This window comes from Protopterus annectens, chromosome 6.part0 (assembly GCF_019279795.1).
Source record: "Protopterus annectens isolate FY-2018-M chromosome 6.part0, PAN1.0, whole genome shotgun sequence".
Lineage (NCBI taxonomy): Eukaryota > Metazoa > Chordata > Ceratodontiformes > Protopteridae > Protopterus > Protopterus annectens.
In genome coordinates this window covers 1927771730-1927799077 of record NC_056737.1, presented here as the reverse complement: position 1 = coordinate 1927799077, position 27348 = coordinate 1927771730, and the positions used below count along the sequence as shown (strand labels likewise).

The window sequence follows — 27348 nt, the reverse complement described above, 5'->3', positions numbered from 1 at the left end:
GACTATGGCTGACCAAGTTCGCAGACAACTGCAAACTGGGGGCCATAATTACTCTCTGGCTGATACAGACATCCTCCAGAAGGGTCTCACTGAGACGGATACCTGGTGTCAAAATCATGGCCTCAAGCTAAATGTCAAAAAGTGCATAGTCATCCCCTTTGGAAAAAACAAAGTACCCATGAACTGCCACATATGTGGTAGTTCCCTAAATACAGAAAATCAAATAAGGAATCTGGAGATCCATGTAGATAGTAATCTCTCCTTTAATAATCATATTGCCAAGGTGGTTAGAAAATCCTTCTATGTGGCCCACCCAATCACAAAAGGGTTTACATCTAGAACAAAAGAGGTTATTGTGCCCCTCTACTCATCACTCATCAGACCCATCATAGAGTACAACGCCCCATTTAGGATATACCTTACAAGACACCCTAAACAGCTGGAAAGACCACAGAAGTACCTCACCGAGAGGATTACTGGCCTCAAACAGATGCCCTATGCAGCCCAACTGAAGAAACTCCAGCTGTACTCGGTTGTATACCGCCTACTCAGAAGTGATCTCTGCCTGACATACAAGGCCATGTCCAACCCAGAATTGATGGACATGCTCCACCTAAAAAAAAACAAATCCCTGAGAGCTACACACTCTAGGGATCTAAACCTCACCATAACGATAAATAGGATTTGCTGGAGGGATAGATTCCTGTCACAGAGACACCCCATGCTTTGGAACAGGATTCCAATCTACATTAGGCATAGCCCCTCACTAACACTCTTCAAGAGAAACCTTGACGAGTCGATGGGAAACAGAAAATTTACCCCGGGGATCACTGCAGTGGCTCTGCTGTACAGAGGCACAGGGAACTAATGGTGCTGCCGGACAGAGGCACAGGGAACTAATCTAAGGGGGTGGCGAAAGCCAACACATTCTGGCTAGGCTTACATATGCCCTCCGGCCGATAGGCTAGTACTTACCTATGAACCTATGAACCTATTTAAATGGAAGTATCAGTCAGAGACATAGGCAGAGGCTTTAGCTATGGGTTCCATTAGAGGGGGATTACAGTGGAACTTATTTAGGTAATTAAATAACTGAAGAAAGTTTGCTTCTGATAAATCCTTAAACACAGAAGTATTTGTAGGGGGAGTTACCAGCAATTTTAAAGGAACAGATCACTGATTTATAGTCTGATTTAACAAAGAAAGATGACAGATATGGAAGTAGGCAAAAAGTGGCCATATTTATGAGAATAACAGTAGGATGGTTAATAAACTGTACAGGTGTATTAGCATTTAAAATGGCAAGGAAGTTTTGGATATCAGACCACTAGTAGTGCAGGTCAGCCAGTTTATTGATGGATAGATAACATCCCCCAGTAGAAAGATGTTAGGTTTATTGGGATTTTCAGCTAATGTGTTAAGACAACTGCCATGCTCAGAAGGGTACATAGAGGATTTTCTATACGTAGCTTTCCCGTGGCAGTTAATCTTATTTAGGGTTAATTGGACATATAGTTTTGAAGTGGTAAGTAATATTATTTATGGTGATTTGGTCATTTAGGATTTTAAATGTGGTGCTCTGTGTGATCTGTTGTGGGGTGATGATATCATTGACAAATACTGATACTCTACCACAGTTGCCAGAATTATATTCAAGAAAATGGCCATACATTCTGCATAAGACCAACTAATGACTATGCATGGGCAAAATGGCGAGGTCAGCCTTGTTTCTGTGGGGTTTATGGATACCAAAATATTATGCATTTATTTATTTAGGAACTTTATTTACATTTTTAACAGGTTAACCCTACTGTCAGGACTTATTCTCAGAAGGGAATCAGGAAGAATGTAAAACTAAGTAACTAAATAAAAAAAATAATAAAAAAATAAAAAAATAAAGAAGCATAGTAAGATTCATCGGCGATGTTGTAGTGTACTGGCTCACCGGCCATTTTGTGCAGGAATGGGTACAGCCGGAGTGATTGACAGGACTAATTAATTCCTGTGATGGGGTATGCAAATGATGAATGATTGGCATTCCATGCAGATTTGCCAATGATATCATGCATACACTGATTGTTGATTAGTTTCTTACAGCAGGATTATTTATTTATTTTATTTTATATTTGTAGACCGGGAGAGTCCGACTGGATACATGTCCAAGGGAGAAAAGCTCCACAGATTAATAACAAACAAGTATGAGATTTCTACATAGCAAGCAAGTATTCATAGGAAAACACATGATTTAACAAGATTCCATAGTTTTAAAGTTACAAAGTACAATATTCATTGGTAGTCGCAAGTTCTAACAAAATTCCATAGTTTATGTTAGAATAAAGTAGTACTTAGAATGTACTGGTTTCCAGTAATAACACTGATTGAGACAAATGAAAGTAAGAGGGGGTTGGGAGAGGATGTTAGAGTTAGTTTTGTGAGAAGTGGTTGGGTTTGAAGTTGGAATGTGTATAGCTGTGGACTGTTGGTGAGGGTGTTCACAGGTGAGGCACTATACGGAGGAGTCATGATTCTTCTTCAAGGGATAGAAGTGAAAGGGAGCATGGGTGTGGGTCAGAGGGTGTGTGTGATATGGGTCAATCTGTTGGGTATTCATTGTGTAGTCTTTGTTTACTCTCTTCCTCAATGTAGTGAGATCCCAGAGTTGGTATATTGAAAAAGGGGGGCTGTGGGGGGGGGGTGCCCCCTGCAAAAGCAAAGGGAAAACAGTAACATAAGAATGCACATCACTGGTTCTGATAATGCATAACTTAGAAATTGCATTTAAATTGCATTTAAATACCTAGAAGGTATATCTGCAAATCTTTTCCTGAACTTTATACATATGGTTTCTGTGAATACCCAGTTCCACATGCATGTGCTTCCTCATCAGGGTGAATATTCATGCAGATGAAAACCACATCATATTGGTTATTCATGAGTACAGACAGACATCAACCAACTGGGGTGGGGGTTTACCCAGCACTTGCTACTGTGCATCTGGTGAGCCAGTACACTACAACATCACTGATGTAACAACTAAAAGTAACAGTCACAGTGTGAATAAAAAACAAGTGTTGTAATATGTATACAAGATGGTGGTAAAATGTTTTGCAACAAAAGTTAAAAAATAAGAAAAATAGCTACTACACTACAGTGCACATATAATAAGTGCTACCAAGTAGTACTGACTAGTGAGTATTCATATGATATATTTACTTCATGAGGAGAACATGAAGAACAGTAAAGCCTTAAGTGAAAGGGGACAAGGCAGCATAATTAAAGTCAGCTAGATACGTGGGAATAGGTAGAAAGATGCTGAGGTGTGGCAGAGTATGGTATATCAGGAGAATATTAGTAGATGAAAAAGGAGAGGGAAGGAGAAAGGTGCTTCAGAGCTGTGCTAAGAATGGATAAAGGAAATGTAAAGAAAATGCAGAGACAAAGGAAGATCAGCAAGTGGGATGCAAATAAGAGAATACAGGGAGGTGTACAAGGAGGGGGAAGGAGAAAGGTGCTTCAGAGCAGTGCTAAGAATGGATAAAAGAAATGTGAAGAAAATGCAGAAATGAATGAAGATGAGTGACAGGGATATATATATATATATATATATATATATATATATATATATATATATATATATATATATATATATATATATATATATATATATATATATGTATATAAATATATACATATATATTGCTCTACTTTGGAAGCTCATAAACAAGCTCTACAACAAAAGGAAGAAGCTACTACAAGATAGAGCAAAATCCTTGAAAGGTAAGACACCTTTAATCATAATAAGTAAAAAACTAAGAGCTCTCATAAAATCATCCAAGGAAAATTTTGAGAGAAAAATCGCCAAGGACTCAAAAGACAATCACAAGGCCTTCTTTAGCTATGTTAGAAACCTAGGAGGAAACTCTCAGATATGCTCAGAATTAGTTCAAAATGATGTGAAGATTACTGAACCTACAGACATTGCCAACATACTGGCTGACAGGTTCAGTGCAAACTTCTCCCCCCCCAAAAGGAGAGATATCTATACCAGAGGATTGTAGCCCCCCCCAAACATCTCTAAAGCCCAGGTGAGAACCGCTCTCTCCAAGGCAAAAAACACAGCATCCATGGGACCGGATGGTGTCCCCAGCTGTGTGCTCCACGAACTCAATGAAGAATTAAACTCGCAGTTAGGACAGCTGTTTAATCTTAGCCTCACCTCAGGATATGTACCCAAGGAGTGGCGCATGGCGACTGTGGTCCCACTTCACAAGGGTGGTGCCTCCACCGACCCTGGAAATTACCACCCCATTAGCTTGACAAGCCTTATCTGCAAAGCCATGGACAGGATCATAATGGAACTCATAAATAAAGACATAGGGAACTTGCAGACTTTGGATCCAACCCAGTTTGGCTTTGTCAAAGGCAGATGATGCCTTTTAAACTTGGTTGACTTTTTCGAAACAGTCACCAAGGCCATTGATGATGGTAAGGCAGTCCATACAGCCTACCTCGACCTGGCAAAGGCCTTCGACACAATACCCCACTCAGGTATCATCGAAAAACTCATCAACTTGAATGTAAACCCGTACATCACAAGATGGGTTGCAAACTGGCTAAGTGACAGAACCCACAGGGTCAGAGTTAGTGGCGCCATGTCAGACTCAAAGCCGGTCACAAGTGGTGTCCTACAGGGCTCAGTCCTGGGTCCACTCCTATTCGGCATCTACTTTTCTGAAGTACAAGCAAACACAGGAGGGTTATGGCTGACAAAGTTTGCTGATGACTGCAAACTGGGCACCATAGTCGAAAACACATCTGACACAGATATCCTTCAGAAGGGCCTCACAGAAATGGATAACTGGTGCCAGAGCCATGGCCTAAAGTTAAACGCCAAGAAATGCATAGTCATACCCTTCGGGAAAAACAAGGTTACCCCTAGCTACCATATAGGTGGCAATCCACTGAGCACAGAAGAAGTTATCAGGGATCTGGGGACCCAGGTTGACAGTAACCTTTCGTTTGACACTCACATTGCTAAAGTAGTTAGGAAGACCTTCTACATTGCCCACCTGATCATGAAGGGATTCACATCTAGATCAAGGGAGGTCATCATCCCCCTGTACTCATTACTCATTAGACCAATGATTGAGTACAATGCCCCATTCGGAATGTATCTGACCCGACACCTGCAGTAGCTGGAAAGGCCCCAAAAGTTCCTCACCAAAAGGATAAAGGGTCTCAAAAATATGTCTTATGCTGCCCGACTGAAAGAACTCCAGCTCTATTCAGTCGCATACCGCTTGCTCAGAGGTGACCTGTGCCTGACATACAAGGCCATGTCAAACCCTGATTTGATGAATATGCTTCACCTCAAAAAATCTAGATCCCTCAGAACCACAAGGGCGGGAGACTTAAACCTTGACACGGTTATTAATAGAATGTGCTGGAGGGACAGATTCATCACCCAGAGACTCCCTATGCTGTGGAACAAAATCCCGGTACATGTGAGGCAGAGCACCTCGCTGGCCTTGTTCAAGAGGAATCTTGACCAATGGATGGGAGATCGCAGATATACCCCAGGGATTACTTCAGTGTCACTGCTTGACAGAGGCACAGCAAAATAATAGGCATAGTTTTTCTTCAAACTAAAGGGGTGGCGAATGCCACATAACTATGGGCTAGGCTTATAAATGCCCTTGGGCAGATAGCCTAGTATGAACCTATGAACATATGAACCTAAATTTCAAAACTTTGAACTCATAAGATTGAAGTTTTGAAGCTTCGAATGGTTTAAATGGAGATTGCCGTACAGCACAGAATGGGAAATTTATCATTCTCTTCACTGTAGTGTGATCTCGGAGGTGGTATATTTAATTAGCAGGGGGTGTGGGGGTGCAGCGGGGCTTGTCATGCTGCCTAAATGTAAAAAAAAATGTTTTGTTTTTATTTTTTATTGAAGTTTTGAACTTTCAAAACCATATGAAGTTCGAGCTTCCAGAGCAGATCCATATATATATATATATATATATATATATATATATATATATATATATATATATATATATATATATATATATATATATATATATATAGGTAGGTGAAATATGAGAATGAACTGGAAAGGCATTTTTAGAAATGATAAGGGAAGCATAAAGTAAATGTAGAGATAAATGATAAGTGAGAGGGATATATATATATATATATATATATATATATATATATATATATATATATATATAGGAGTCTATAGGTAGGTGAAAAAAAGAGGCTAAAGGGAAAAGGTGGTTCAAAGCTGTGGAAGAATGGATGAGTGAAGTGGAAATATAAGAGGATTTTCTATACGTAGTTTTCCCATTGCAATTATCTTATTTAGGGATATTTGGACATCTCGTTTTGACGTGGTAAGTAATATTATTGATGGCGATTTGGACATTTATGAGTTTAAATTTGGTGCCCTGTGTGATCTGTGTGATCTGTGCATTTGATCAACTTCTGGTCTATTGACGCCATTTTGTCAACAGATAAGTTGGTCGAGTGTGCTAGTAAGAGATTGCTGTAATACCAGGGTTTGGGCATATACTCTTTCACATCTATTGTGCGATGTTGGAGTTGGTATATATATATATATATATGTGTGTATGGGTCCCCAGCACATGGTCGACTTTATAGAAAGTCGACTTTCATATGGCCGAAACCATATGATTGACTTTTGAAAAGCCAACTGTGGGGAACCGCTATCTCCATACAGTGCGGAATGGGAAAATTTCCCTCTTCCACACTGTAGTGTGATCTCAGAGTTGGTATATTAAGGTAAGTGTTTGTTGTGTTTTTGTGTTTATTTTCCATGGTAGGCTTTCTGAAAGTCGATCACATGGTCTCGACCATATGAAAGTCGACTTTCTGAAAAGTCGACCATGTAAAGTAGACCCATATGTATATATATATATATATATATATATATATATATATATAAAATATCAGTACTGGGGGGAGTGTGACAGGCTTGTCCTCCCTGCAAAAACTTTGTTTTTATAGTTTCATGCTCGTGATTCATTAGATTGAGTAAATATATTTCACAGTTGGCAATAAGTCTGTAGATCAGTTTTAGTTGATGATCGATTCTGCAATCTTTTTCAGACTGATCAGTTAACATATACTCATATATAAAATATATATATGTGTGTGTGTGTGTGTGTGTGTGTGTGTGTGTGTGTGTGTGTGTGTGTGTGTGTGTATATGTATATATATATATATATATATATATATATATATATATATATATCTAAGACACTTAATCTTCCACACAAGAGATCAAACTTTAAAACATCAAGCAAAACTGCTCAAAATACAAATAATCTAAAAATAAATAACGACATACATACATACATAAATAAATAGGTAAATAACTAAAACACTGAAAAAGTACAGTTGTGTACACTTATCATAAATATAGATGTTCGGGTGTATTTACTGTTGCAGTTATCTCACTTGGGTTATCCTGCCGGGGATAGCCCTCAGTCGGCCCAACAACCAGAGGCTTAGTATTTCTGCTTCGGTTGCTGTTGCTCCAGGACTGATGTCAGGTCATCAGTGATATAAAGTCAGGCAGCCGATGCCATTACATCAGTTTTCTTGCCCTAGCTGTCAGGAGCCCCCAAATAGGGAGCTAGGTTATGGTGGAAGAACACCACCAGTAGAAAATAAATACCAAAAATTCTCTGTAAGGAGAGAGGAAGAGAGAGAGAGAGAGAGAACGGGGATGGAGGGTGGGAAACCAGGACTGCAACAGTGAATACACTCGAACATCTACATTTATGCTAAGTGTACACAACTGTACTATGTTCTTCATGTTTCACTGTTGCAGCCATCACACTTGGGTTGATTCCCAAAGCTGAAGAAAAGGGTGGAGGAAGCCAAGAAGACTGGGAGCTGGCTAGGATGCCCTGCAAGACTGTGGTGGCAAAGCCTGCCCTGGATTTGGAGAAGATAGGCAAGTGCTAATGCTTGGTGAAGGTTTGAGCAGAAGTCCATGTTGCAGCCTCCAGGATGTCCCTGGTGGGGACCCCTCTGAGAAAGATGCAGAGATGGAGGTTGTCCTAGTGGAATGCGTCCTGATCCCCTTTGGAGGCGGCTTCCCATGCTGTTTGTAACAGAAATGGATGTAGTGTGCTATCCATTTGGAGATTGTTTGTTTGGATATAACCTTGTCCTCTGCCACTGATACAAAGCTGACTAGCAATTGGTCAGTTTTTCTAAAAGATTTAGTCCTATCCAGATAGAATTCTTTCCCCCTTGTTTTGTGGGTTAGGGAAAAAGTTGGGCAAATGAATGGATTGGTTGAAAGCCACACTGGACACCACTTTAAGCATGAAGGATGGGTTAGTCCTGAGGGAGACCCGGTCACTATGGAAAATGATGAAGGGCTCTACAGCCATGAGTGCTTGTAGCTCTGAAATTCTTTTAGCTGAAGTGATGGCCAGAAGCAAGGCTGTTTTCCAAAAGCTGCAGGTTCAAAGGGAGGTAGGGTGAGCTTATCCAACACAAAATTAAGGTCCCAAGCTGGGGTAAGAGCTCTTCTGGGTAGCCTTAAGTTGTTAGCCCCTCTTAGGAAATGTTTGATGAGAGGGTGTGAGAAGAGAGGTGGCTCTGTGCTGTAATGAACAGAGATGGCAGAGGCATGAATTTTAATAGAAGAGAAGGATAGACCCCTGTGTAGTAGGTCTGCTAGGTAATCCAGGATGAGAGGAAGGGAGGGCTGTGCTATTTCAGCTCCCTCAGCCTGGATTTAGATGCAAAACCTTTTCCACTTGTCAGCATAGGATTTTCTAGTGCTGGGGCATCTGGCCTCACGTATAAAATCTAGGACTTGTTTGCTTAGGCTGGCAGCTTGAGGAGAGGTCAGGGAATAAGCCAAGCTGCCAGGTTGAGGGTCTGCAATTGGGGATGTATGAATTTTCCATTCTTCTGGGTCAGGAGTGTTGGGATCTGAGGTAGGTGCCATGCTGGCAGGGGTGACAGGCTGCGCAGCAGTGGGTACGAGTGCTGGTGTGGCCAGTCTGGGGCAATCAGGATTGCCCTTGGTTTTTCCTCCCTTATTTTGAGCAGTACCATTGAAATGAGTGGTAGAGAGGGAAACACATAGACCGAGAGGTTTACCCATTGGAAGGATTGAGCATCCACTTTCCAGACCTTGCTGTGAGGTTCCCTAGTGCAGAATTTGCTGAGCTGATGATTGGAGTTGGAGGCAAAGAGGTCCACCTTCGGGGTGCCCCATTTCTGGGTTACAAGTGTGAGGGTTCTGGGGTCTAGCTGCCACTCGTGTGAGTCTAGCAGGCTTCTGCTTGAGTTGTCTGCCAGAGAGTTTAGGGAGCCTGGCAGGAATTGTGCTAGCAGGTGTGTTTGCATGGCTGAGGCCGTGTGCCAAAGGGTCATGGCGAACCTGCAGAGAGGATAAGAGTGAGTCCCTCCCTGCTTGTTGATATACCACATCACTGTGGTGTTGTATGTTTTGATCAGTAGATGCTCTGGGGAGAGTAGGGGTGTGAAAGCTGTCAGGACATGCTGAACAGCTAGCTTCTCTTTTTGGTTGATGTGCAGATATATTAGATTTGGGTTCCAATGGCCCTGAATACACCTGCCATCCAGGTGTGCACCCCAGGCATAGTCTGATGCATCTATGGTGAGGGTCTGGGCGGTGTGGAGTTTTGAGAAGGGAAGTCCCTTGTTGTGGTTGCATGCTGCTGCCCACGAAAGAAAATCTTTCCTTAGACAGGGTATCATTGGTATGATAGTTTCCAGGTCTTGAGAGTGTTGACACCAAAGGCTTTTTAGCTATGTTGTAGTTTCCTCATATGCAGTCTGGCATATGGAATGAGTAGAATGCAGGAGGCTATGAACCCTAGAGCTTGCAGGATTTTCCTTGCGGATAACTGGGTTCTGGTGGCTAGTTGAGAGAAGTGGCCTGTCAGATAGGCTTGTTTTTGATTTCTTTTCATTGATAGTATACTCCAGGGAGGTCAGTAGGTCCTTTACAAAGGTCAGGTGCTGTAACAGCTTTTCCTGACTGTCTGCCTGAATCAGGCAATCATCTAAGTAGGGGTAAATTTGAAAATTTCTTTGTCTGCAAAAAACAATTGCTAGAACCAGGCACTTTGTGAAAACTCTGGGAGCAGTGGATAAGCCAAAGGGAAGCGCAGAGAACTGAATATGCATAGATCCTGCTCTGAAACGTAGATATTTCCTGCAAGATTCCCTGATTAGGATGTGTAGGTAGGCCTCTTTTAGGTCTAGGGTGGCTAACCAAGCATCCTTGGAAAGCATAGGGAGAAGCTGTTGGAGGGTGAGCATTCTGAATTTTGGTATCACCAGAAATGTGTTTAGAATGGATAATCGAGGATTGGGTGCCAGGTGCTCTCTTTTCTGGGTACCAAAAAGAGTCTGGAATAGAAACCTTGGCCTATCTGGTCTTCAGGAATATGCTGCATTGCCCTCATGGAGAGCAGGGAAAGGACTTGCTTTTTAGTCTCTGCCCACTGGTTTGGAGGAAGATGTGGGAACCCTTTTGGGGTTGGCAGAGTGTGGAAATAAAATTTGTATCCTTGGGACGCTATGTTGAGAACTCATTGGTCATTGGTAATAAAGGCCCAGTTGTTTGCATGGAAGAAGAGTTTTCCTCCTAGGGGCACAAGCAAGTGGGCAGAGGTAAGGGGTGGAGGTGTAAAGTCATTGTGAGTTCTTACCATAAGGGGGTAGCTTAGCACTCCCTGTTTTTGAAGAGGAGGAACTCCATTGCTTAGATCTCTGCATTCCCTGGGACTACTGTCTGGGGGGGTCTGTTTCCCCCTGGGTCTGGGCTGAGCTGGCCTGGAGGGGGCCGGAAAGGACCAATGCTTGAAGGGGCACTAATAGTTCTATCTAAATGGGGTAAATTTATAAAAGGTCCCTCATGAATATATCTGCAGGCACTGCAACAGAAGCATTTGAACATTCCCCTAGGTTTATCTGATACGGGCATGGATTTCAAATTATCATTCTTTTCTAACAAGTTCTTAATAGTGTTTGATTTCTTTAACACAAAACTGGGCTTATTACCCAAAATAGTAGATAATAAGTTATTGCCAGAAATAATCTTCCAGTTGTTTGCAACTACTACCTTAATCTTATCTTATTACTATCAACAGACATTAATAATTTATCTAGGCACAGATGGTAAAGCAGTAAAACTTTTATAAATTTACCCCATTTAGATAGAACTATTAGTGTACAAGGAAGATTCAACTGTAATTCCATCAATTTAGTATATATTGCTTTATGTTCAGGCTGCACTGCATTTTATATAGGTATGACCTCCAGGAATCTTAATACACGTATAAAAGAACATTACTACGCTATTAGAACTAAAGATGATAAGAACGCCTTGCTTAAACACTCTGTAATTTGTAGTTTTTATAAAAAATTTACTTTCAGTGTGTTTTAACAAGTTGACATTGATTTAAGAGGTGAAAATATAAAAAATAGAGTAGAGAGAAAAGAATCATTATGGCAGATTAGACTGGCTGCTGATAATTTTCCAGGTCTTAATGAATCTATTAATATTAAATGTTTTTTATCAGATAGTAGATAGAATGTTGATTTATATTCACATTTTATGGTCTAATATATATACATATATTTTTATTTTTATCTATTGTGTTTAAATGTGTTTATTATATTATGGTTTGTTTCTACAACTTTAAGATATTTATCTGAGAAGTTAATTGTCTATTAAGTAATTTAATTTAACTGATTAGTGGGAGGGACATGAGACTGTAAGTCTTTTTCCAATTATTTTCAGTTATTGCTATGCACATCAACGTTTGAGTATTTTTTTGTTTTAAAGGAGACCCATGTATATATCTATTTATATCTCTGTCTATCAATATGTGTGTTTTTGTGTGTATGTATATATATATATATATATATATATATATATATATATATATATATATATATATATATATTATATGCATGCACACATACACAGACACACATACACACATATCTATATGTGTGTGTAACATACTGCAAGAGGGTCTCACGGCAACTAATGACTGGTGTCAAAGTCATGGCCTCAATCTAAATACAAAAAAATGTATTATCATACCATTTGGCAAAAACACGACCACTACTGATTACCACATCAAAGGCAACCCCCTAAGCACACAACCGGTGGTGAGAGACCTGGGTACTCAGGTTGGCAAAAGCTCAAATTTGACCATCATGTAGCAGCAGTGATCAGAAAAGCCTTTTACTTGGTTCATCTCATAAGTAAAGGGATTGCGTCCAGAAAAAAGGACGTTATTACCTCTCTATACTCCTCCCTAATTAAACCAATAATTCAGTATAACTCCCCGTTTGGGATGTACTTCTCCAAACATCTCCACCAACTGGAAATGCCATTGAAATACCTCACAAAGAGAATCCATGGCCTCCAACACCTGTCTTATGCAGACAGGCTCAAATCACTATCACTCTAATCGGTATTGTACAGATTGCTCAGGGGTGATTTGTGTCCTGCCCTAGTAGAGATGCTCCACATCCATAAGTCTAACTCCTCACATACTACCTGCTCAAAAGGCCTGAATCTAATATGCGATATCAACAAAACCTGCTGGAGAGACAGCTTTTGTCTCCCAGAGGCTGCCCTGTCTCTGGAATAGACTTCCCATACATGTCAAACAGAGCATCCTGCTGACCCCCTTCTAGCGCAGCCTTGATGAGTGGATAGGAAACCACACATTTTTCCCAGGGTTTCCACCTGTGTCCTTCATTGACAGGGGGCAACATGTGCTGACTGAGGTTTCTTACTGGGGATAAACTCTTGGCTAAGTTTGTAAGGGCTCCAGGGCCATTAGCCTAGTAACCTTCTATGATCCTATGATCCTATTGTGTTTCAAATGGTTGACAACTCATTTGACTGGCAAGTTTGTGTGCAGTGTAAAAAAGAGTGATTGCACAAATGATTGAATGCTCATTTGCACAAATCACATATGGCTGAATTCAAGTTTTATATAGTATAGATATATAGGTGTGTGCAGGAAAATTAATTTTTAACTGAAATATGGTGGTGGTGGTTGTGAAAATGTGCATGATCACACTATAGCATGTTAGTGCGTACGTATGAGTGGTTGTGGGTTAGGGGTATGTAAAGGGATAGATTTTCTGTTGTGCCTGTTTAGACTTGTGTGTGCTCTGTGTCAATTCGTCTTATGTAGTGGTGCTGTTAGGGAAAGGTTTCTCAGTAATGTAATGTGCAGGAGTGGGATTAGGGCAGGAGTAGAGGTAGGGGTAGGGGTAGGGCTAGCACAAGAGTAGGGTGGTAGAGGGTGGCAAAGCTAAGGATGACTCTGAGCAACTAACAAATTATGAGACTGGTCCAGTGATGTAGTGTTCATTGCCATGGATAAGAGTTTGGCAAAGACACAAAAAGAAGAAAGTCTGTGTTAGCTACATAAGAAGGCAAGAGTATTGATGAAGGCAAAACACAAAGCTTAATAGGAGGAAGGGAGGAGTGAGAGGCAGGAAGAGGCACAAAACATGCAGAAATACAACAAAAGAGGTGTGGAAATGGCAAGAACTGAAAAGAGTTTGGCAAAAGGGGAACAGACCCTTCTTGAGATATTCATTAGAAAGGAAGAACTGAGGAACTAACCTAGACAGGTAGCACAAAGATTGTAGAAAAATAGTGGAAACCTGGGAAAAAGTAGAAGTATTGAATGAGCACTTCAGTTCAATCCTCATAAAGGAAAGTGTGGGAGGATGCCATTATGGGTGGAAATGAGTGTAGCCAGAGTTGGCAGAATAGTAGACAGATATCAAGGTAGAGATGGAAGAAGCTGAAAGTGAGAAATAGCTCCTCTATGGCAGACTAAAGCACAGGATCCATATGGAATGCCTCCCAGGGTCCTAAAAGATCTATTCACTTTGTTAGCAGGTCCACTGATTGACATCTTTAAGAGATTACTGGTGACTGCAGATGTGCCTAAGAACCTGATGGTAGAAAATGTGGTACCTTTATACAAGGAGGGAGCAGGAAAAATCTGGTGAACTGCAGGACTGTTAGCTTAACAGCAGTGGCAGGAAAGCCATGGAGGGAATCCAACTTACTCAAGCAGTTTCTTTCTTGAATTTCTATATCCATTCCCTATGAAACCATCACCCTTGGGGATATGAATATTGACTGGAACCTTGTTAATACTGCATCCCCTAGCTACTCTATAAACCTTTATGGCTTTACCTAGTTGATCACCTCACCCATGCACCAACAAAAAATTCCCAAAATGGCTCGGTCATTGACTGGATATTAGTATCCAGCCCCAAGTGCTATCATAACCCTCCAACCCTACCTAGCTCCCTTAGTGACCACTTCCCTACCTCAGTAGTAAGACACTACCCAATCCTAACACGAGCCACCAATATAAAGAGTCTCATAAACTTAAAAACTACAATCCTGTCACCCAAAATGAATTACTGTCCACTGTAAACTGATCATTCCTACACACATCACCCCTTAATGAGGCTGTTTAAAGCTTCAACAATGTATTCCTAGAAACCCTGGCTCCCAGTAGAAAAATTAGGCTAAAATGTAATTATGCAGCATGGCTAAACCAGGCAATGCGATCACTTATGAACAAGAGACACAGTACCTGGAGATCACAGAAAAAAATAACAGCTCATCTTTCCATCTGAACTTACATAAACAGCTTTTCAACCAAACAAAACAGCAGGTCCTAGTAGACAATTTTTTTTTTTTTATCAAAATCTCATTCCAACCCAAAGAAATTCTGGCACTCAGTAAACAAATTACTATCTCCAGGGAACCTCTCTTCACCAAACCCCTTCCCTAACAAATCTTCTAATGAAACTGCAACCCTACGTAACAACTTTTTCATCGAAATAATAGAAAAGCTTACTAAACTCTTAATATTAAGACTCCACCTCCCACCTCATCTCTTCCCTCATTCTCCCTAACACCCATAGCAACTTTCTTCATCAGATCACTTCTTAACAAACTCAAACCCTGGTCCTCATTAGCCGACAAACTCCATCCATTATTTCTCAAACATGCAGCCGATTCCATAGCATACACTGTATTTATACTTATCAATAGATCCTTCCAAGAAAATACATTACCATATATCTGGAAAATATTCTTCATAATACCCCTCCACAAGGGAGGAAATTCTACAGAACTGTCAAATTACAAGCTTATTGCCATACCCTTATCCAAGATACTGGAAAAATGTATACATAGACAAATAATAAACCACCTCTTACAGACATACCTAATTACACCCACACAGCATGGTTTCTCACCCTCGCACAGTACTACCACTGCCCTCCTATCTTTTACACACAACATTGCCCAAGCTGGAGATAATAATAAACTCATATCAGCTCTATTCCTTGACCTATCAAAAGCATTTGATACTGTTTCCCATCCCATCCTCCTAAACAAACTTTCCAACCTACAACTCTCTACCCCCACTACCTCCTGGTTTAACAGCTACCTCTCAAACAGATATCAGTCCATCAGATGGCAAACATCCTTCTCCCCTTTCCATCTTGTTAAGACCAGGGTTCCCCAGGGTTCTATCCTGTGCCCCCTATTTTTTAATATATTTACAAATAATCTCCATGTCTCCTGCCCCCACTCTACCTTAATACAGTACACAGACGATTCCACAATTATTAACACCTCCGACAATATACAAAATCTCCACACTGTCACTCAACAATCTCTGCACCTAGCAGAGCAATGGCTAACTGAAAACAACCAGTCTAACTGAAAACAACCAGCTTCCCAACCCCAAAAAGACCAAGCTTCTCATTTTTCTTCCAAAAAACCTCAATCCAGCTAAAGACAACTTCACCATCTCATCCTTAGATAATGTAATTATCACCGCCAACTCAAACACCAAATTGCTTGGCATTACTATAGACAAACAATTAAAATTTGACCTACATATCTTAAACTGTATCAAAAAGTCCAATCAAAAACTAGGTCTTCTATACCGCAACAACAAATATATACCTAACAAATCTAGATCTATACTGTCTCAAACATTTATTCTACCATCCCTGTTGTATGCTGCTCCCATACCTACTAACATCCAAAATAATCTTTTAACCAAAACCACCTATAAAAAGATAGCAAGATTCGCAGTAAGTAATAGCTACAAATCCCATCACTGTATATCCCTGAAAAGCTTAAGATTGCCTGCGCTCCCCCACATGCTTCAAATATCACAACTACAAATTGCACACAGCATCTTAAATAGCTCCAACTCCTGCCCTGCCCTTACATCCATAATTACACCCTACACACCCAATCGTGACTTCAGAAGCACACAACAAAACCTTCTGCAGATGACCAAGCCAAACAAAAATATTGGACAAATACAGTCATTCAATTGCATACTCATGGAACAAACTTCCACTGTCCCTTCGCTCCACTACCAAAAGTGGTGAATTCAAAAAGCAACTAAAAATTAATTTCCAACATGTATGGACCTGTACTTGTCAGGAAATTACCTAATTAATTTTTTTCTTTTTCTCTCAATTAACATATCTGTGTGGTATCTACCTAAACTGTCTACATATATTATGCTATTAAATGCATCTTTGTTGTACTATGTCATGATGTTACTCTGTATTTTTGTTTTATTTTAGTGATTTCTACATTCCTTGTAAATAACTTAATGCTAACCAAATTTCTCAAACATATTGTTACTGCAATCTCAAAATACTGTACTTTTGCCTTGTATATATTCATATTGTATAGTTCTCTGTTTTTGTACTGTTAAGTATCTTACAACTTGAATTGTTAGGTTTTTCTTATTTTGTAATTACTTTCTTGGAGCTTTTCTCCTTGGGTCTCCACTGAAAAGGGGCTCACTGGGCCCAGTCGGACTAATCTGGTTAACAAATCTAAAAATAATTAAATTAAAATAAATTGGGAAGGCTGGATGTGTCGCTAGAGGGCAATAATCCTCAGGGCAACTTACATGGGCTCATAGCCAGAAGATGCTGTCTTTAGGAGACCTTGTTAGCAGTACAGACAGACATAGTCTGCATGGACTTCACCAGACTTTTGACTTAGTCTTGTGCAGGTGGCTTCTAAGAAAGTGGGAGGAGATAGGATAGGATTGGGATTTAGGAAATGGAATGCTGCATTACTGAAAGATAGGGAAGGAGAGTTGTGGTGAGAGGGATTATGACAGGAATAAGTACAAAAACTAGTACAGAGTGACAGAGACAGCATCAAGTCTATGGAAGGCTTTAGAAAGTGGGTATAAAGGGTGTTCACTAAATATAAATGCTAAGTAATACACCATGGTCTCACAGACCCTTGTTTGAAGTATCATCTGAGAAGTGGATCTGTTGTGACAGAGCAGGAAAAGGATTTAGAGTTGCCAACAATGCCTGGACTACACCACCAGGACTGGCATGAGAAGGCAGAGGCAGCAGTAAGCAGTATGTTAGGGTGTATCTTGAGGGGCTAGATTCCTGCAGCAAAGGGTAATGCCCCAGTTCTGCAGCATCCTGTTTGGACTATGCAAAAATATTGTGTTCATGAGTGGAGGCAGTTCAAGGAAAGGGACAATTCTATGCTGGAAAGAGTCCAGTGGAAAGTTAGCAAATGTTTGTGTGGGATGAAGGGAAAGAATATGACCGGAGACTGCAGGAGGTATGGCTATTTACACTACAGATTATATAAAACAGGGGTGAAATGATATGGGTAGAGAAAATCATGTCAGGGAGATGTGATAGGTTCCCCTATTTGCAGGGACAGAGGGAAACAGGTGGCACATACAGTAGATTGAGTTATTTACTTCCTGAATTGATGACAGTACTTCTTCAGAGAGAGAGAGTTGTGCACCTTTACAATGGACTACTAGAATGACTGGTAAAGAGATAATCCCTAGTGAGATCCAAGATTATATGAGAAAGATGAAAAAGGGTGGGATAGGAGGATAGGATTGGAAGAGGAAAGAGAATATTAGATTCATTCAGAAAGCAGGCTAGATAGGCTTATGGTCTATGTCTGCTGTGAAGAAAATGTAATGAGATGCAACGTAAGCACTCATTTTCAGGAATTCTTTTTGCCCCACCCAATCTTTTACCGCTAATATCCACCTTTATCCTCATCAGCAAATTCTTTTCCCTTTCACCTTTCACCCATCCCCTAAGGGAGGGCAAATGTTCAGGCTGAAACCTTTTGTGACCCTACATGCTAGCTTTCCTCTGTAGGGAGACAGCAACCTTTCCAGTCTAGACTGCAGTTCTCCCTTTTGGAGGGGAAAGAATTTGAAGCAGGCATCACATATGTCACAATGAGTGGGTATTTTTAGACAAGCAGTGAGGAAGAAACCACAACTAGACAGAGTGAGCATGACATCATGGCATTAACACCCTTGACACCGTTTTGCCCATGCCTCCATACTGCACATAGCAGTATCCTGCTTCACTGGGGCATGCCCCAGTTGTTAGCATAACTGCCATTCTTACCCCTGGGATGCGCTTGCTGAAGTATGACACATTTCCACACCTGTTCTCCAGCATTCAAGTGACTAATCAAACTTGTGTCATCTGCATTGAATTCAGGGCTTCTTGCCTTTATTTAATAGAACCAGGTGTTTTTCAGTAAATCTGAAGTAGCATTTTGCATTCCTTCTTACATCTCAAGATCTGCATATCCGTATAAATTCATTCTCACACCAAAAGGGGAAAATAAAACTGGCCGGCACTTGTAACATTAATAAACCAGGTTATGAGTCATGGCAAGCCAGGTAGTTTATGGGTAGAAAAAGTAAAGCCCCAGAAATGTTGTCCCTCTAAGGAGGGAATATGTTACTAAGTGTTCTGCATCCACCACCCTGAGTGGGTAGATTTGAGAGATACACACACTTGTTTGAAATGTATGTAAGACAGCTCATGGCAGGCTGGCAGAAGCAAAAAGCAAAACAAAAAAGGAAAGGCCTTGGATCTGACACAATAATGGCAGCCCAGAAATTAAAGGCATAGCTGTACAAGGAAATGTATGATTCATTTAAGTGCCTTTATGCAAAGTTTAGTGCAAGACAGAGTGAACTAGGGAGAGTGGGAGTAATGTCCCTTAAATCTGCATTATGGAGACTTAGAGATAACAGTATTAAGTAAAAGGGTGCAGGGACCAAAGTGGGACAGCAAATGAGCATCAAAAATGCAGTTCAGAGAGCTAGGTGCAAAACTGCAATTTCTGCAAATATCTGTTTTAGAAAAGAATGCTATATCACTGCAGTAATGTCTCCATATTCTCAGCTGAGTCATTGTGACCTTTAACTGGAGTAAGTTTTGTTTCTGTTCCCCACACAAGAGAGCAAGATAGCTACAAGTAGGTGACTGAAAGGCAAAACTTGGAGAAGGGTGGTGATAAGATGGGGAGGGAATGGCTGATGAGCAGAGCTGATTGGCTAAACATGTTTATTTATTTATTTTAACATTTGTTAAGCAGGTAGCAGGACTAATCTGAGGATCCTTTTCTGCTTTGGCATAAGTCATCTGACAAGCACAGCATAAAACAGAAAGGATCATTCAGTAATACATATCACAGGATAAATATCAATAATGAAGGATTGTACATTTGAACATGTGCGTATACATCACAGCATCTAATAGAGAAAGATCATGCAGGAATACGTCATAGAACAAAATGAACACCTGAAGTGGATCACACCATTGTACATATACTGGAACACAATATCAGTGAAAGAAAACGTATTAACTATCGTATGCATGATATAATAAAAGCACTCACTACTACACGTGAACTGGCTATTTTGTTATACAGTTCATTTACAAAGTCTCTATTATGCAATGCATCTGACAGCCCGCCCAACAAAAATATTTTAGCTAAAATTTCCAACTGACTGATGATTTTAGGCAGCAGGTAAACAAAATACATATTAAGTGACATAGAAGCATAAGCCTTTACTTTTATGTCATTAGGAAAATAAACCTTTACTTTTATGTTATGGAATGCTCACCTTGCCATACCAGAGGAAGCAGGAGTTCTCAGTTTTTAGGACAAAGACATCATTGGAGTTCAGAGATGAAGCTCGGGCAGGGACCTCAATTCCCTTGGTGGTAGATTCATTTGCTCCATGTACCTGGAATAGCCGTATGTCAGATTCTGGTTCAGTGTTCCCAGTCCTGGAGGTGCCACCCTAAAGAGAAATTGTTAGTTTAGTATGTAACTCTGAGCGCTCTAATGTAACAGAGAGTTAAAAAATCAGCTGTATAAAGTTGATCAAAGGATAACACGCAGCTCTTAAAGATTTACAAGCAAGTACCAAAAGTCTTTTTAAGACAATTATTTTTACATTTTTTCAGAGGCGTGCATACCCACAAAAACTTTCATGGCTATTTTTCTGGCTTTTAAGACACTGTATCCTAGCCCCACTGAAGTCTGTCACTTCTCTGCTATAACACAGTGTTCTAATTACCCCAGTCTTGTCAGAGCTCTTCACTGCTCTGAGTTCCCTTTTCTAGTAGAGTCACAGAGAAGGGCTCGGCAATGACTCATGTCATTACTCATGGTGTCATTAGTTATTGAGCACTGACGATTCTTTATGAATGCCTTTCTATGGATCCAAGGATATATTTTTTCCTTCAGAACATCCCCAACCTTTCGTGTAGTGGCATTGGAGTCATTGTGCAGGTAACAGATAAAATAGTTCACTTCACTGCAATCTTAGTGCACCTTTTGCTGATGCTCACCTGTCCCACAAACTGCCCCAACTTAGTTTCAGTGACACAACAGTCCTATTGATCTTCCTCTGGGACAAGACAACTGACCTCTCAAATTGACCCTCAATATCTTGGCCAGTGCTATTGGCATCTTGAATCCATCCCTAAAAATGTGTCTCAGTTACCTGATGTATTTATTTATTCCATTTGATTACTGGGAAAGTCTTTCTGGTTAATAAAACAGGTTTTCAGTTGAATGTGCCCAGTAATGACTCCTTCTGCAATTTGTACGGGGTTACATGTAATGGTAACATATCTAAATACGACTGTAGATTCTTTTTTATAAGACCCGTTGCTCCTTCTACTATTGGAATTGTCTGGGTATCTTTCTTCCACATTGTTCTCATTTCTGCCTGCTGATCCTGATATTTTATGACTTTGTATCTCTCTGCACACAAGACACTGTAGTCACTGGGTGTGGCAATTTCAATGATCAATGCTATTTTTGTCTTCTTTTCTTGGACCACTATATCCAGTTTTCTAGCATCTATCTTTTGAACTGTTGGTAATGGGTGATCCCATGTGATGTAGACTTCATCATTTTCTATGATGCTTTGTGGCTCATGTTTCTATTGTTTTTCAGCCACTTCAGTACCATAACGTATGCACAATCCCCAGTGCAACAGTCTTGCCCCACTATTATGCCTTTCAGTACACAGTCCTTCTGCCATTATGTCACAACCAGCAACGAGGTGTGCAACTGTGTCCAATTCTGTTTTACAAACCCTGCATTTATCTGTTTCTCCCACATGTTTAATGGACTTTGTAGAGCAGTGTGTACATAGCCCACTATCTTGGGCCACCAATATTAACCTTTCATCTCTTGGTTTGAATTCACCTTTTCTTAACCATTCCTGTATTCGTTCCTGATCAACATTAGGTTCTTCCAGACGTTTTCTATACTTGCAACTATATTTATGCATTTTTCACATTTCTGCCTTCTCATCTGATTCGCTGTCATTAGAGCAGCAGCATGAGATGGAATGGAACCACCATGCATGCACCATCAGACACCTAAGCCACAAATTGAACTCAAGTCGGCTGGGGTATAGTTAGAGCTTTATATCTCTATTCCGCTGGTGCAGGCTTGAGTTGTTCCAAACGTTTTCATCATAATATTTCCACTTATTACAGAAATGATCAGCATTTATTACTTAATTTGTACTTCCACTATATCTTGGGTATTTTTTGCATCTTACTTACTGCCCAGCATGTCAGAATCATACTTTCTGAATTGCATTATCGTTTTATGTGCCTTGATTCATCTTTTCACTTAGGATCAAAAGATTGTAGGAATTAAAAGTGAGGCAAGTGTAGAGACCATTTATGCCTTGCTGGATAACATCCTCAAGATGTACCTCACATTTACAGGAGGCTAAAACATGTCAAGCTGGGGATGAATTTGCAGATACCAATGCATTTATCAAGGCTGGTCTTAAAAGATGAGAGGATTTCACTGTTTAACATGTAAGAGCAATTTGTTCAGGATATGGGGCCCGATTTTGTAATAAGTCTGAATATTCAATATGTTTTATTTATATGTTGGTGGGGGTTAGCTCCCTATTTTGGGTGTTTGCTGGGATATTTTTTCTGTGAAGGTATAAGAGATCCAGCAGGGCCTTTGAAGGCATGGAATATCAGACATAAATCTCCATGCATGACTCTGTAAGAGACAAGAGTATAGGGGTGGGACTTCCAGGTTGTGTTGTTTACTAAAGGTCTTTAGAACAATATTATTTTTAGCTAGGAACCTTTGGGGCCTTTGTAGCTGGCTGATGTGACTTTCTTGGTACAAACAAAAATGAGTATTGTACTCAATAACCAGCCTAATTAAGGCTGAGTAAAGAGGGGTGATAACTTCATTTGACCTAGATGATATGCTTTTAGAAATCAGTTGGGCTAGACACAAAGCTTTCCCAATTACTGTTGCAATGTGGTTGGTTGAAAGAAAGGAATTTGTCAACCCACGTGCCAAATTCCCTGACTCCTTAAATTGGTTATCTTTAGATTACTCTGTAAAACCCAGGACTCATGTCGACCCAGGTGCCAAATTCCCTGACTCCTTAAATTGGTTATCTTTAGATTACTCTGTAAAACCCTGGACTCATGTCGACCCAGGTGCCAAATTCCCTGACTCCTTAAATTGCTTATCTTTAGATTACTCTGTAAAACCCTGGACTCATGTCGACCCAGGTGCCAAATTCCCTGACTCCTTAAATTGGTTATCTTTAGATTACTCTGTAAAACCCTGGACTCATAAATATCTATGCTATTTTCAGTTTCTACTTTTGTTATTTTCATCGTTTCTTCATTTTACTCCTCAGTTTGTAAATAGTTCTCTCATTTATCAAGTCATCTATTTTAGGCAAGTCCCTCCTTAAAGACATCTTCATTTTGTGAGACTTTACGTTAGAGTAATTTCATCAATATTCTTGTTAACTTTCATCATTTACTAAATTACCAGTCAGGCTCATTGACATTGAGTTCCTGTTGGAGTTAGCCATTTAAAAAGAAATAATAATAATAATAATAATAATAATAATAATAATAATAATAATATGCCATAACAGATGTATATGCATGATTATATATTGAAAGCTAATTTATATTAAAACCACAAACAGCTGGTTGTGTTCCATTATGTGTTCATAAATTGTGCATTATCAATGGGAAGCAGTGTAGCTCCATAAATCTTTGCTACCCTGCATTGAAAAAGTTACCCCTACCATACTGTCTGTGCACATGCTGTAAATAAGCTGAACTTAAGAAACTATATCCACACATTAAAATTCTACATAGCCGTATGCACACCAAGGTCCAAAAGCAAAGCAATGTTAAAAAAAAATCTTGAGCTATCAGCAGTTCTACTTTAACATGCGTAAACATCTGAATGTAAAGAGTCCAATGTTTGTGCATTGATGTCTCAGTTAAACAGATGTAACTAAGTGCACTAAAACTGGTGTGCTGTATAAATTTCACTACGTAAATGGGAGTGCACTTGCTGTGTGCATCCCTAAATTGTCCCAGGATACTGCTGTATAGCAGGAAATGCCAGAAAAAAATAAGTTCCATAACAGAATGCCATCATTTATAAAAAGGGAGTAGTACGTTCTTTTAAATAATTGCATTATATAGTAGTAATGTATTCTGTATGTATCCCACTTGGATGTAGGTAATGCAGGTTTATCAATGGCTGCCTTTGTTTGGTCACTCTGGCTTCACACATGTGACATGACTACACCAGCTATGAATAAATAATACATTACCCTCACCTAAGGAGTACCTATTGCTTAAATATATATAGTCTATTTGTGTTTCTAGTGGAAAACCCATTATCTTAAGATGGATGCTGTCTATTTACACAATGAACTCTTTATCACATTAGTAGTACAAGAGCCAATATTACACATCATGTGAAAATGTAGTACAAATATGTTACCTCATAAACAACCATCTGTCCCTTGAAGATGGCTAGAAGGTGGGCAGGTTCTTTACCCATGGGTACACGGACTTGAACTGGTTCTCCATTATACTTTTGGTCTAGAATCACAGCTTGGTATGCAGATGCAGTAATCTCATCTTGGCTAGCATGCCGCCCCTAGAAATAAAAGCAATAATGATCATCAGAGTATAATTTATAAGTGCAATAGGTGAGGGAAACAAGACAGGCAGCGAAAGAGAGACACAGTGTGAGAGAGACTGAGACAGGAAAAAAGAAAGTAAAGAAAAAACAGGGAGAAAGAAATTTTCAAAAGAAAACTGCAATGTACAAAAGTTAAAAGCTGATAGAATAAAAATGCAAGCGGGGAGATATAAAAAGCACAGAAAATACTATTCTCAGATTAGGAAATGAAAAACTGAAAACTGTACTCATTAAATTAACAGCTAGCTCAGAAACCAAAGCAGCTAACAATTTAATAGCTTTTAATAGCAATGAAAGCAATTCTGCATAAATACCTGACTGAGCTTTCAGACTTCATGACTCATTTTGCTGTTTACCAGTTGTTTTGGCAGGATTAGGTACCATTATTGAAATTGTAGATTATACTTCTGTTTGATCTTAAGATGCCCACTGAGAGTATGTTAGACAAAACTGGGCGTATTATAACTTATGTTGGATAGCAAAGTCTGTGCACTACAGATATCTGACCTCATTAAACATGTTTGATTTCAAAGAGTGTTTCTCTTCATGACATTTAGATTTCCTATAACATCACTTGAATTTTGTCTTGCCTGCTTTATATTTGTACCTATTCTTTCAATCCCATTGTTAAATTCAAACATACAAAGGAGCTAGTAAATGTTTGACTACCCATGTCAAAGTTTATATGCCCCAACTAAATCCTTTGGGAACCATTACCTGACAAATTTCATTGGAAATATGGCTAGGCTTAAAAGGGCCCCTTGGTGTGTTAGCCCAGTATTCTACTATGATACTGTCTTGCTATCTTGTAAAAGGGTCTATGTCAGAAGATCGAATTTTCAAACACTCAAAATTTATGTGGTTGAGACCATATGACTGAGCTTCTGAAAACTTGAACTTCAAAAAAAAAACCCACAAATAAATACAAAAATCTGCCTTTTTTTTACATTTTTGCAGGGGGCAAGTCCCCCTGCACCCCCACACCTCCTGAAAATTATATATAACAACTCCAAGATTGCACTACAATGGGGAAAAGGGTAAATTTCCCAATCCTGACTGTACAACGAAAAATTAGACAAACTCAGGAAACCACAGGCTAAAGGCTCTCAGTCCACTCCAACAAACAACCGCAAATGGTTATAAATTAATTTATTGTAAGCGCTTTTGCTGGAAGAAATTCTCCAGCTTCCTCAGACAAAAAACACTTTTACCATTGAACACACTCTTAAAATTTCATTTGAAAAAACAGGCTGCCAATGAAATTCATTGAGCCTCCTGATGTCATGCAAGCACATTAAAAATTTGCATAGCCTTTAGCCTGTGCGATCCTGACTGTACCACAATCTCTATTCAAAAGCTTCAGGTTTTCAAAAACTTGATCATATGGTATCGACCATGTGAATTTCGAGTTTGTGAAAACTTGAACATCTGATAGGGACCCCTTGTATGTGTGTCTTTACATATGTGTGTGTGCTGTGTAGCCTTATGTCCTGGGTAGTGGCTGAAAACAGCATCTTACCAGCTCACCATTCCAGTTAACAAACTACAATTAAATAAGCAAATAAAATAGTGCAATTAAATATGGGAAAAGATAAATAAGGATGAGCTATTAACCTACCCTAGGTTTATAGGAATCAACAGTGACTATGCATAGTAATTAGGCATATATTAATTTGAAATTGATACATAATAATGACAACACACCCTCTTCAAATAAAAACAGATATATAATGTAGAGGGTTATGACTGGGTCATTGATTGTATCCAGCTTATATATTTAAAACATGGATAGTAAGATTTTCACAAGGAGAGAATAGTAAAGCAAAGCTCACAAGGTGAATTGTGACATCCATGTTGAGAACACATGATTAAACAGTTATGCTCAGGGTGATCAAATCATAATTCTTTGTATTATACAGAGCTCTAGTTGCTCTGCTGGTCTACTAATTACAGAAAAAAAGGGTAGGAGTGAAAAAATGTTTTACAATTAAATAAGTAAATTTTGAAAGCCATAAAACACGTTGCATTGCAACAGACAGTGGCCAGTAGTTGTGTCCCCCTGTTGGACAAATGGCTTTAAAAACTGTTAGATACTTTGCCATACTTTTCCCCACTTTTTTGTGTGTTAGAGAGAGAAGCATATTACAGGTTTAAAGCTGTGAAAATTCTTTGCACTCTGTTCTGTGATAGCTGTTAATGTTCTTACATGAGACTAGAACTTAACAGCACTGAAATGGACTTAACAAAACTTTGTTAAGCATTTTTCTTACATCAGAAAGGTGCTTAACAAAGATGCATTTTTCCCGAATTTGGAGTATAATCATAATGATCCATGTATTGCAATCCATACTAGCACACAATGAGCAAAATTGAGCATGCAAATTGCCATGTATTTGAGCTGTGACATTATGTTTGTTAACCAACAAGGGGTGCGATATTAATATTAATATTATGATACCCAACACATAAGTGTGCCATAGAAAACCAAGACCTTATACATAAGTGTGTGACAGAAAACCAGTGGGGCCATAAGGATTAGTGCTGTGAGAGGACATTTACAAGAACTGCCAAGTATCCTTGTCCACTGTACTACTAAATGTAAATCAACCTTGGTAAAGTCATGTATTTGTGCACTAGGGCATTATTACTCAGACAAGTTACTGTTCTACTGTGTAACAGTCAGGTTAGAATTCATTATGGTTTCCTGGTAGTATACTATACTCAGCTCCTTGAACTGAACCTCTGTTTTGAAAAAGACTGCATGGCATTTAATATCTGTCTCTCTCTCTCTGTCTGTCTCATGCTCTCTCATCAAATAACTGTTTCCATTTATTTACTATTTCTTAAGCTGCTAAGACTGAATAGGTAAAAGTGCT

General features: G+C 39.5%; 1 protein-coding gene across 1 annotated transcript in view; it reads right to left on the bottom strand.

Moving 5' to 3' along the window:
- The window catches only part of VIL1 (villin 1), a 397885-nt gene that overhangs the window by 118457 nt on the left and 252080 nt on the right, over positions 1-27348 (bottom strand). The window contains exons 13-14 of the mRNA XM_044075234.1: positions 24269-24427; positions 20067-20246 (exon numbers count right to left, since the gene is read on the bottom strand). Of these exons, the coding sequence (XP_043931169.1) occupies positions 20067-20246; positions 24269-24427 (339 nt within the window). The remainder of the gene's footprint in view (positions 1-20066; positions 20247-24268; positions 24428-27348) is intronic.